Here is a 12,766-nt window from a genome sequence, read left to right on the forward strand (position 1 = left end):
GTTTTGTGCAGCTTCGAAAGCCAATACACAGTTGGAAGTTTCAAAGTATCTGGTGCTGCTTGTAAAGAAGAAGCTAAAAATGTATGTTTGGTACAGATGTCATTTTCAGGAAGTGAAGGCAGTTGAATTTAAATTTGGGAGAATTCGTGATTTCTTTTTGCAGAACCTGAAAGAATTTTCATCAAACAATGATAATACTATTATCAGCATTAACTGCCGCTATTAAAATAAATTCCTTGGTGAGTTCTTTTACCTTATGCTTGATACCAGAAATAGAGTTATCATAGTTGTTGTTAGAAGTAAAATGTTTTTTTAAATGTACGTTGTGTACATTAATCAACTATTTTCATTACTGATTAAAGAAAAGATCCAAGAATTTCTTGTCAGCATTTCTCGTTTTATCCGTTTTAAGCCAGAAAAACGGAGTAAGTCGTGGATGATAATACGTCACTCATTTCAAATAATAATTGACGGGAAAGGAGATTCATAGATTTGGGTCCTTTACTGCATGAGAAATTATTTCAACTCTGGGTCACGAACGGTGTAAATGTCTCCTGTTATAACATGGGAACTGGGACAATCAATGAGGGGGGGGGCAAGGGGGGTCCCCATAACAGCAAAACAGTGAATTGATTTGGTGAAAAACAGATAACAAGGAATTGAAAAGGGATAATAACAGATAACAGTAAATGGAATATGAAAATAAATCTGTCCAGGACCAATCCAGTAGATGACTCGTAGATCTTAGTTTATGTCTTGTGGTATGGACATAGAAATTTGTAATTTGTGCAAATAAGATGTTTCAGCCGTTGAGGCAGTTCTGCCTTGGTTGATTTTTTCCCGTAACTTGTACCATGAGTTATAGTATTGATGTTGAATTTTTCTGAGCGAAATTTCAGTTTTTGATGTAGGGATAATTTTGATCTAGGGCATTTGAGGGATCAATTTTTAATGATTTAGGGTTTTTTTATTTAATTTTTAAAAATAGTGCAGCCAATGTTAGTACATTATTATCAATTAGATTTTCAATTTGTTTTCTTCTGAAAAGCAATATATATACTTCACAAGTTATAAAAAAAACATTGATGCACAATATATTTTTTTTATTTAATGACCTCATGATAAAACTTACTTATAAAATACAAAAATACCCAGAGCAGTGGAGACAGGACATGTAACTGAAACACACATGCCAGTTATGGTTATTCTGATAATAGAAATTGACTCAAGTGACAATTCTGATAGTATAATAGAAAATGGACCTAGTGAAAATTCGAATGACACCAAGTGAAACACCAATCATGTATCTTATGTGAAATTATAGAATATGGAAAATGTGGGTACATCATTGGAGAAGCTGTAGGATTTTAAAAAGGGTATTTGTCGAAAAATTAAACTTTAGACACATCTGTATTTGCATCAATGGTTTGAACTTTCTGGGCTTCAATTTTCGCCATGTGAAGCAGTTTAAAAAAGCTTTTAAAAATATAGTGGTCAGGGTTCCCTTTCATGTAAATGAAAAGAGAGGGAGTAGCACTTATAGGGACAGTGGTGTAATAGTACAACATAAAGATTATTATGTGGTCAATGAATAAAAAAATCTATAGGGTGTTCCAATGCTTTTTTTTATAACAAAATCCATACTCTAAGTTATTGTACAAGTAATAAGTGAATTATAATTTGTACAAAATGCATCATGTTCACAAACAATGGAATTTATTAAAATATATACTGGAATAGTCCTTGGTCCAATTGATTTTAATATGTTTATGTGATGCATGTTACTGAAATTCTTCGACAAATACAGGGCCACCCGATATTACCAGTAGAAAGACCCCAATAGATATACATTGTAAGAAGATGTGGTAAGCGTGCCAATGAGATTATTATCCATTCAAATCACAATTTTCAATTATCTTCAATTTCTACGGAAGATTGGCTGTCAAAATGCTAACATTCCAATTTTCAATAACAGTTTTCAATAACAGTTAACAGCAAATAGATTCTCACAATAACAGATAACAAAATAAATAATAGTCCTCTAACAGCTAACAAAGAATAAGACAATAACAGCTAACAGTAAATATATTTTCAGAATAACAGATAACAAAGAATTAAAATGCCCCATAACAGCATAACAGTTAAACCCCTTGCCCCCCCTCATCAATGTATTAGGAATTACACAAAATTAGTACAATTTCATGACGAAGATGTATTATCATTGATATTAACAGCTTTACCACCATTTTTCTACATTTGAAAATGCATGTTCCAAGTCATGAATATTACATTTGTTGTCCATTCGTTTGATGTGATTTATCATTTGACTTTACCATTTGTTTAGGGACTTTCCGTTTTAAATTTTCCTCGAAGATCAATATTTTTGTGATTTTACTTTTGGCAATAGTTAAACACATATATCCGGTTAGATTTGTGTAAAGTTTAACATAACAAATCAGAGGTATTCAGTATTTATTAAAATATCAAGGAAATTGTTCTTAACAGCCTGGTCATAAAAAATACCGGCAATTTTAACAAAATAAAAACCTTTATAGACAGGTTTTATTTTCATGAAAGACTTTTCTATGACCTTCTGTTCAAACAATTTTGGGAAAACAGTTTAGAATAAGGAATATGCCATTGTAATGTGAATGATTTTATACTTTAAAGACTCAAGACTGCGTTATGGAATTGTGTTGCAATCCTCAAAATAGTTATGTAATTTATTAACAGGTAAGGAACAAAGCTTGGTTGACATACAATAAATAACCATAACATTTGTATTGCTGATAACCGATTTTGAAGATTCTGTCGTGAAGATACCCTATGAATGAGTTAAGTATGAAGTTTATTTTACATTTCTAAGCCTCATCATTTGTTTTGTTTTGTTATCTGAATTTGCAATTGAAAGGAGCGAAGATGGGCTGCCAAGATTTAAACCAGCACACTCGAATTGAATAAACTAAAAAAATATAAAACTGTTTGAAGCCTTTTTTAAAAACGTTTGACATCATGTTTTTGGACCCCACACATCGACCTCTTGTCCATCAGTTGTAGAACAACTTGAATTCACTCGAACTCCTACATACATTGTAGGGTCATGTCTGCCAAATATTGTCTGAATTCTGCAAACATTATATCTATGGCACCTATTTATTACACAAATATTCCATTCTTCATTTTTGTGCATATTCACAAAGATTAATAAAGTAAACAGATGGATAACAAATAAACAAATTTTTCTATTTTTTTTTAAAGTTTAATTTGAACGTTGACTGATCGAGTTTGCTTTTTTTCTAAAATTATATATATAGATATGATATCTCTGTTCGTCATAATTGATTGATAATTTCGCAAAATGCAAGGGTTTGGGGTGGGGAAACTCTATATCACCATACTTCAACTTTAATTTGTGTTTGTTCGAAAATTTATTTTAAAGATTAACAATAACTTTCAGTTGCAGTGCGTGTCATCTTGAATGTTCATCACTGTTTTCATTCTTTGTTTTTTGTTGTTTTTCGTTTTGTAAAGTATTCAATTTTCATGACAAAGTCTTATTTCTTTTAACTAACATTAATTCATACAATATTCATATTCAGATTGATACACGTTTAGTGGCATTGAATTCCTATTTGTAGCCATACATCACGGGTGGCATACCCTTTAGTTTCTTAGTTAATAAATCAATGAAACTGTCCATTTAATATATAATAGTTTCTTTACTTGGGGTCAGATGTCCAATCTTAGTTATCGCGTATTGACATAGATTCATTCAAGGATTAAAGCATTTCTGTTTCTTTGGTCTAATGACTCATTTGCGTGAGGGGTTTATTCATAACTTACTACCTTATATTTTAAATTAGTTATACTGGTATTGATAAGCTACATGAAATACATTTGAACCATGGTATTTGTATGTTGTCTCTAGTAGTGGGTGAATTCCAGTTAAGTTTTTAATACCCCCGACATGCAAGATTACTGATTAATACTCTATACTGCATTTTTTTTTATTTTGATATTTTTTTGTAGATAACATACACATCCCACTACAAAAAGATAACATGTTAAGATGTGAGAGAACTTGCAGTTACAATCAACTCAAATCCAATAACAACTAATTAAGAATCATGTATCTGAGACTAAGTAATTTTAAAGATACTCATCTATTTTATATAAAATCATAGTGTCCTTGACAGTGTTTGATATGCAACCAGATACTAAAACAGTATAGAATCAATTATGCAAAGTTGACCTTGTCCGGTTTTGAGTGCATTTGTAAAGTCAATTTGAATAATTCAAGTACGTTTTGTATTTGTCACAATTTAACGGAAGAAGACATATTTTTCAATTTAAAAACAAACATTATCAATGCAATTGAGTTCATCTAAACATTAACACGATCAAGTTTCAGTTTCCTCCAATTGAACATTTATGATACCCTGTTGATCAAGTTGACCCAGCTGAACGATATTGTGACGAAGTTCCCAGGACTCATTATAACGAGCTGCTCTATTTTCATCTTCATTGTCCCTTACACTGTTTCTATCTCTGTGTGCCTTTGGTTGTTTATTGATAGTATTGCTCCGTGATTTCTGATTTGCTGTTTGGCAATTCTGCATATTAACTTGTTTTCTAAAATTGAAAAAAAATTGAAATCTTTTTTATGATTGTATATTATGTATATGGTAATATGCAATGATTAATATATGCATTTGATAACTCTATGTTTACTATAAAAAGGTGTTTTTCTTCTATCAAAGGAAAGTCAGAATATTTGTTTTTGATAAAACAGTGGAGCAATCTCGTTTCAAATAATAAAAAAAAAACCAAGTACGTTGGTACTTATTTCGTAAACAAAGTCCAATGTAATGGATTGTGTATCGGTTGTTACGTGCAATTACTCACGGAAATATTTATAACTTGAATTATAAATAGCAGAATCTGGCTAAATACATTCAAACTGATATGCCAGTTGTGCAGTCAAGTAATATGTGTTCGATTGATAAGCAACAATAAATATTTACCGCAAATAGCTATCGTTAACATTCACAGTTTCTGCTAAATATTTAGTTCGCCGTCTTTTCAACGTTCATGTAAGACGCTGGTACAATTAATATTGGTTGGTGGCAAAACGTTAATATTAATTTGTGTTATATAATTTTCTGTTACCAGTGACACTCAAATTTTGAAATGTCATACTTCATTAGCTCTAATTTGTTTATCAATGTCTTTGAGTACGGACATACAGTGAGTTGTGAGAAGAACTTTAAATTTATGAAATGGAAATAGTAAAAGTAATTGCCTCCGTACACCATGATTTTGACTCTCTCAAGATTTAGAACTTAATGTTGAATATGATTAGCATTACATAAGGTTATTTAGTGTATGTAACACTGCATTACTGTTTAATGTTAAGCTCCCCAAAGCGATCAATATAGTTAATAAATAGTGAATACTGAATTATTATTAGTATTATGATGAAAATAGCATGCAAGGCTACTGTACCTATATGTATAATTATATAAATTCAATGGTAATTTCATTTTTTTTTAAATAGTTTCAAATCACTTAATAACAACACAGTACAACACACAACCATTCAAATACAAAGGTTATAACACAAAAAATAAGAAACCTCCATAGTTACATGTACTGCATAAAAAAGGACGATGCCAAAAATATGGCGCGACGCAGTGAACACTTTGTTGGACGCATATTTGTAAATGACACAATGCCGATAGCTATCTATCATTTGTCGTCGTGCTTCCCATGAATCAATCATAAAGAGAACATGCATTTGCCAGACAGCTTGAAATTTGAAATGTAACTTATTAGAGTTTTGATACATGGCATCACACTTGATCCGAGAAGAATCTATTACTTTTTACGAAATGGAAAGGTTGAAATTATCATGTTTTTATAAGAATTTGGCCAAAAAAAGAAAAACTTAATGTTAATTTGAAGCTCAGTTGTAAGTGCAGTGACCTCCCTCACCTATCGACACCCATATGTTAGGTGTATAGAGAACACATATTTTGTATACTATATTTGAACGCTCACTGTTACTCTTTGTCTTTATACATTAACCTCACGACCGCCACTGCAGGTGTCATATGTGACAGACTTTGACTTTTGTTTTGAAATAAAATTGACAAGTTACATTATAGCTAGTCAACTGACGAATCAAATCTATAGTGCTATATTTTTTGTGTTGGTATATACTAAATACATAGACTTATTTCACATCAACTTCTATTGAAACTGGATCATATTATTTTTCATCGGTTTTCTTTCTCATTGATAGGGAACTTTTGAATTCGATTAAGTTGAACGAACTGGTGCATCATGAATCGTTAAATTGAGCTGACATTAAGTGCAATTAGGGTGAGACAAAACAGTGTCTTTTTTTCTTTACACGACAAAATCATCGGAACATATCTGCAGCATTCTCCTTTATTATCATTTCTTGATCATATACCATAATCTGTTGTTAGGGAAATTGGTTAATATATCTAAAAATATAAAGTACAGGGCAGGGATGGAGTAATTGAAAATGTAATGGTAATGAAGTGTAATACATTACAATTTTCCATGTAATTGAATGTAATGTGTAATTGAGCATTTTTTTAATTACGTGTAATGGCAATTTAATTAATTACATTGAAAAAAACATGTAATGCTCAATTACTTTTGAATTACATTTCAATTACATGTACTTTTGTGGTGTAAAAGATAAGGATTTGTGTTTAATAATAAAAATTGTAAAATTATACTTATTTTTCAAATAATGATACATGTATCACAAACTTTTAATTTATGAAGTCTGTAATTTATTCTAAAGTTTTTATATTATTAATCTGATCTACAGAATATTTTCTGAATAGTTCTTATAATTTTTTTTTTAAATGTGAGAATCGTATATTTGTGTTTTTAAGATTTTAAGAAAGATCTTTAACTAAACAGATTGATAACAAAATAATCACCTTGTTAAACAGAAACAAAAAAAATTGTGTGAATTTTTTTTTCATAGACAGTCTGTCAATATGATTAACAAACAATGTTACATTTTTTTTTTTTTTTATCAAGACAAGAATAAGAATACAACAAGCACAGTGTTCAATAATATAACTAGGTAAAAAAAAAGGGGGGATCCACTTGCCATGGACATTACTTTATCTATATATCATTTAAGGAAACTTTCCTATATAAGGATAACTTTTCCAATAATTCTCCGAGTTTCTGGAGAATGAAAATATCTTCAGAGGACATATACATGTTACTATTCTATAGTATGTGCTAAATATAAATACCTTAAGATGATCAGCATGATAACAAAAATACACAACCCAACAAGAACAAAGTTTACAATGACTATTTTTCCTACAACGAGAAATTATATACATGTACTTTGTTTAATATTTTGACAAGAAATATTGTCACTTATTGAATATTGTTATTTTTACCATTGATATATTTTATAGATATGTGACGATGTGCCACAAGTTCCAATTTGTTAAAGTAAACCACCACTGCATTTCAAAATTCGGGATCAACACGGAGCATTGGCTCAAATTGAATGGCACGCTACAAACGGCCCCAAAATAACTATTATAAACCATTCAAACAGGAAAACTAGCGGTCTATCAATATACAAAACATCGAGGAACGAGAAACATGAATGAACCATATCAACCTACTACAACCACTAAACATTATATCCATGATTATATTTTGAAAAGGTATACTACAATCAGTGTACTAAAGTGACAAACATATAAGTGAGAGGTTAAGCTAGCTATGAAACCTGGTTTTATCAACCCTTTTCCTCTTCACAAAAGCTTTCTGTACCAAGGCATGAATATGAAATTTCTTGCCCGTTCGTTTGATGTGGTTGAGCTTTTGATTTTAGCATTTTATTTAGAACTTTCCGTCACAATTTTTCTCAGAGTTCAGTATTTTTGTGATTTAACTTTCTAAATGGACAAATTCCATGCACATGTGACTGACGATATATACATTTTTATATACATAGATATTATAAAGTGTGAATTTATTAGTGGTAGAACCATCAAAATAGCATCACATAGGCTAACGATAGTTTTATTTTTCGTTTTATTTACGCTTTCGTTTGTGACGCTATTGTAACAGTTTTTGTTTAATGAAGAGTCCAGTATTTTCTTTAGCTATACCATCATACCTTTAGCTGCAGAACTAGGCTCAGATGTGCTCCCGAAAGCAGATTCTGTTGAATTTGCAGGAAAAAGACTGTCATTATCTAGAAGATAAACATATAGTAAAATCTTATTGATTTAGTGTTTAAACAATTTTATTTTTTAACTCAATGTTGGGTTAACGTTGTTCATCAGAATTATGATAGTTTGAGTAACTGCAAGACAACAGAAAAAGCAGATGATGATGATGATTATCATACAGTAAAAATAAAACAACCATAGTGAGCACGCTTCCATGCCCCACGTCCCAACATTGTCATTGGAGAAAAAATTGTATAAGAAAAAAAAATTGAATCATAGTTTCCTGTCGATATGCACATCCACATTGTATGTCTTTATTATCTTTAAAGTTTCATGGACATTTTGTTGCGTGGTTTTAGAGGAGTTGGGATGACAAACTGTTGCATTAGTATAGTGAAGCAAATAAGTACAAAGAGGCGTAACTCCTAGAAAACAAAATATGATCATAATTTCCTGTCGATATGCACATCTACATATTATGTCCTTATTACTAGTATATAAAAAGTTTCCAGAAACTCTGTTGTGTGGTTTCAGAGGATTTGCAATAACAAGAAACAGGACTGACGGGTCAAAAACATTATACCCTCCGCAACTTCGTTGCGTGGGGTATAATTAACACAAGAACACTGAGGAAATAGAAATACATAAATTGATAGTCTTAAAGTGCATTACAACATGTTAAACACAGAATGACAACACTCCAATTCATTAACACCATGAATACCACAATATATATATACAATATAACAGTGCATCACTCGATTGTAACAACGCCACAACAAATTACGTGTCAGGTAAATTTCTAAAAATAGAATATAATATGCAGATTAAGTTTGAAATGATGTCATTAAATTATTTTCTAACCATTGAAAGAATATAAGATAGATTCATAGAATAGGTAAGTATTAGTTTAATTGTTTGTATTTAATCATGTAGTTTTTCTTCTAAATTAAAAATGGTTAAAATGAAATAATACTGTGCATACAGTTGCTTTGAACTCAAGATCATATAAAAAGCTGGTTAACAAACAATCATTACACAAAGAAAGAATAGCACTATTTTCCCTGTGCCAAACTTTTTTTTGTACTTTTAAGAGATAAGTTCAATTTACTTTCAAAATAGAAGAACTAAATGTCCTTTCAATAACTTTCACCAGTAACATCTTTCGAGGTGTGTACGTTCGATTTTCGATTCTAAAAATAGATATCAACATTTCCCTTACTTTATGTGTAGTTAAAACATGTTTACAGATGAATTCACATACATGTACATGTATCATTTATTTACGGAGGGACAGTAATTGTCTTCCAACTTATATTACATTTTGATATGAATATTACGACTGAAGCTTAAACATTTGTTAAATGAGAGCGATGTTTTTATTTCGTATCGTAGGTTGACTTTCAGTAATAAACATTCATTAATCTTTTCTGTTTTAACAAACCCATTAAAACAAACCTTGGCTAGCATTTCTCCTAGGTGAGAAATTAAATTTTGAAACTAAAATAGATAAAATGGATAAACTATTTATTCTTTGGAAAAAGAGAAATCTGACTATTTTAGGTAAAATCTTAATAATTAAATCATTAATTATTCCACTCTTTACCTTTTTAGCTAGCTCATGCGTATGTCCAGAAAAATATAAAAAAGAAATAGAAAGAAAATATTTCAAATTTATCTGGAATGACAAACCAGATAAAGTTAAAAGAAATACGATGATAGGTAGTTATGAAATCGGGGGTTTAAATATGATTGACATTGAAAGTCACTTTGAATCACTAAAAGCATCATGGATAGGTAGAATCTTACATACAGATATGGCCAGATGGCAACTTATACCTTTAAATTATTTACAATGCTCAGGAAAAAAATGCCTAGCAGTTTATTTGAATATGGATTATAATAAAGTTGATCAATATCTACCTAATATTCCAATATTTTATAAAAATGTGTTAAAAAGCTGGATGAAATTAGGAGGAGGACAGACAGATATACCAAAAACCTTTTACAAAATCAGAAAACAAATTATTTGGGGGAATAAATACATTAAATTTAATAACAAATGTCTTTTTTTCAAAAATTGGATAAAAGGTAATTTAATTTATATAAATGATATTTTAAATGAAGATGGCGAAATTTCACAAGATGTAATTTTGCAAAAAATTGTAAATAAATCCAACTGGATAGCTGAGTTAACATCCCTAAAAATAGCAATTCCAAAAGATTGGCTACAATGTCTTAGATCAGAGAATTCAACAAGAAGTATAGTCAATGTAAAAAGACAATGTTTGTCAATAAATGGTAAATATATTGACATTTCTTTTTTGACAAATAAGTTATTATATAACAGATAAGTAAAGAAAAAAATTGTGAAACCTATTGGTATAAATATATGGTTAAATGTATTACCATTACAGACAGAATTTCATTTGAAACCATTGTACAACTTTATTTTTTACTATTTAGAGGAAAATAAATTAAAGATGTATCGATGGAAACTTTTACAAAGCATTTTACCAACCAAAAAGTTATTATTTAGATGGAAGGTAACAAACAATGATTTATGTAATAAATGCTTTACTGAAGAAGATTATCAACATTACTTTATGTCATGTTCTTTTTTGCACGATTTTTGGAGAAAAATTCATAATTTATTGCAAAAAGTAAATATAGAAAAAGATGTCACATTGAAAGATATTGTTTTTGGCTATAAAATATCTGATAAATATTACTTTGGCTTTAACTTTCTTATAACTATTATTGGGTTTTCAATTTATAAATCCTACTATGGATCTGATCAGAAAATGAAAAGACTTGATGTTTTTTGTCTATTCATTAGGGAATTTACAAAACGAATGTATTATTCAAAGAAGTTAAAAGAAGATAATTTTTTAGTTAATGTTAAGAAACATTTATTAGATTGATGTTTTATTTATTAATATATAATAGAATTGAAATTTATATGTATTCTTCACAAGGTGCTTGGACTTGTTGAAGACAATGTAACAAGCAACTGATGGAAATAAAAGAATTTTAAAAATAAAAAAAAACATTTCTCCTAGGTAAACAACGATAATAAGAAGACACGCATGCAAAGATGGCAAATAGATCTTACTCAAATTGGATCCTTCTTTACAAAGAATTGGTAAGAAATCTGAACAGTTTCTGTACTGGTAAAAACTCGATTGGTCTGCACTTTTTATCAATAAAGCAACACACCTCATTTTCGGGTCATCTGAGTCATCTGTATGTTAAAAGGTAAAAGAGAATGAAAAAAAAAAAGACAACAAACCAGAAAATTATAGCTATATAATAGCACAAATAAGACTGTTTGTAATTATTATGACTTTTTGTAATGAATCAATTTTACCAACTAATATAATAAAACTTTGATTTTAGAGCCGACTAAAAATAATGATATAAAACATTTTAATTATATTTCATTAAGCTGTTCCATTTGTTATTTATTCAAACGATACTTCATGTACCAGGCTCTTAAAGAAAGAAGACAACTTCTATTAATGCGTTGCTTTGTAGCACTGATATGGTTTACATATTTCAACCTGTATATAACAAGTTTATTATACCATGAATGATACTATTTAACACTATCTCGTGTAAAGCAATTTTGACTTGAACTAGACACTTCGATCGAAATATTTAAAAAAATGCTGAACAATTATTTATTACTTCATTTTAAATCTTTTGATCATTTTACTGACTAATCCAATACGGTAAATGTATTACCGTTTAAACAATCAGCTTGCAATCAATTAAGATATAACTAAATGATTTATTAATTTAGTTTTACGTGTACACATTTTAAAAACCAATTGATTGTCTAAAAAACTCATTGAACCTTCCTGAATTTTCCGCAATAAGTATCAACATTAATTTATTATTCTGTTTTGTGGACAATCAAATGAAACGATGAGATCTAAATAATATGCATATCTATTTCTTCTGTTGTGTTCAACTCTGAGACTGTTCATATTTTCACGGTCTAATATTGCATATCTAGATAACATTCTTGTAAATTAATGATACTGTATTTACCTATGTGTTGTCTTTTTGTATACATGAACTCCCCATACCATGTTATAATGTTGTTATAACGATTTTTTGAAATAGTCTTATTGCTGAATAAACAGGTGTTAATGGCATCAAACCAAGTATCTTTATTGCGTAATTCTAAAAAGTAACAATACTATACAAAAGTAATAATTTTGAATGTAATACTACACAATACGTTTTCCTTATTTCTTTTGTGATTGTTTTTAAAGGATTATCATCGTTTATAATATGCGAATCCTGAACTACAATCTTTACTGTATCCGTTACGAATTTCTAACGTAGATTGATAAATAAACAAACGACAAATTCATGATTTTTTTTAAAATAAAACAAGAAATAATATTTGATGTGTACTGTTTTTGTAAATTGATGATATAGGTATGCGATGCAGACGGGTTCTCATTTCGCCTACAGCTATACAGGTGTCAAATCTATACACA

At 29.6% G+C, this 12,766-nt stretch overlaps 1 protein-coding gene across 1 annotated transcript; it reads right to left on the bottom strand.

The window, feature by feature from the left end:
* Nucleotides 1-4,193: 4,193 nt before the first annotated feature.
* On the bottom strand, nucleotides 4,194-12,437 carry LOC134727117 (uncharacterized). Its single transcript, XM_063591499.1, has 5 exons — nucleotides 12,309-12,437; nucleotides 11,368-11,496; nucleotides 8,198-8,275; nucleotides 7,311-7,380; nucleotides 4,194-4,632 (listed from the first exon to the last, which is right to left on the bottom strand). The coding sequence occupies exons 1-5, from the start codon at nucleotides 12,331-12,333 to the stop codon at nucleotides 4,401-4,403; spliced, it is 534 nt and encodes a 177-aa protein (XP_063447569.1). The 5' UTR covers nucleotides 12,334-12,437; the 3' UTR covers nucleotides 4,194-4,400.
* Nucleotides 12,438-12,766: the final 329 nt, after the last annotated feature.

The sequence above is a fragment of the Mytilus trossulus genome, chromosome 7 (assembly GCF_036588685.1).
Source record: "Mytilus trossulus isolate FHL-02 chromosome 7, PNRI_Mtr1.1.1.hap1, whole genome shotgun sequence".
Taxonomy (NCBI): domain Eukaryota; kingdom Metazoa; phylum Mollusca; class Bivalvia; order Mytilida; family Mytilidae; genus Mytilus; species Mytilus trossulus.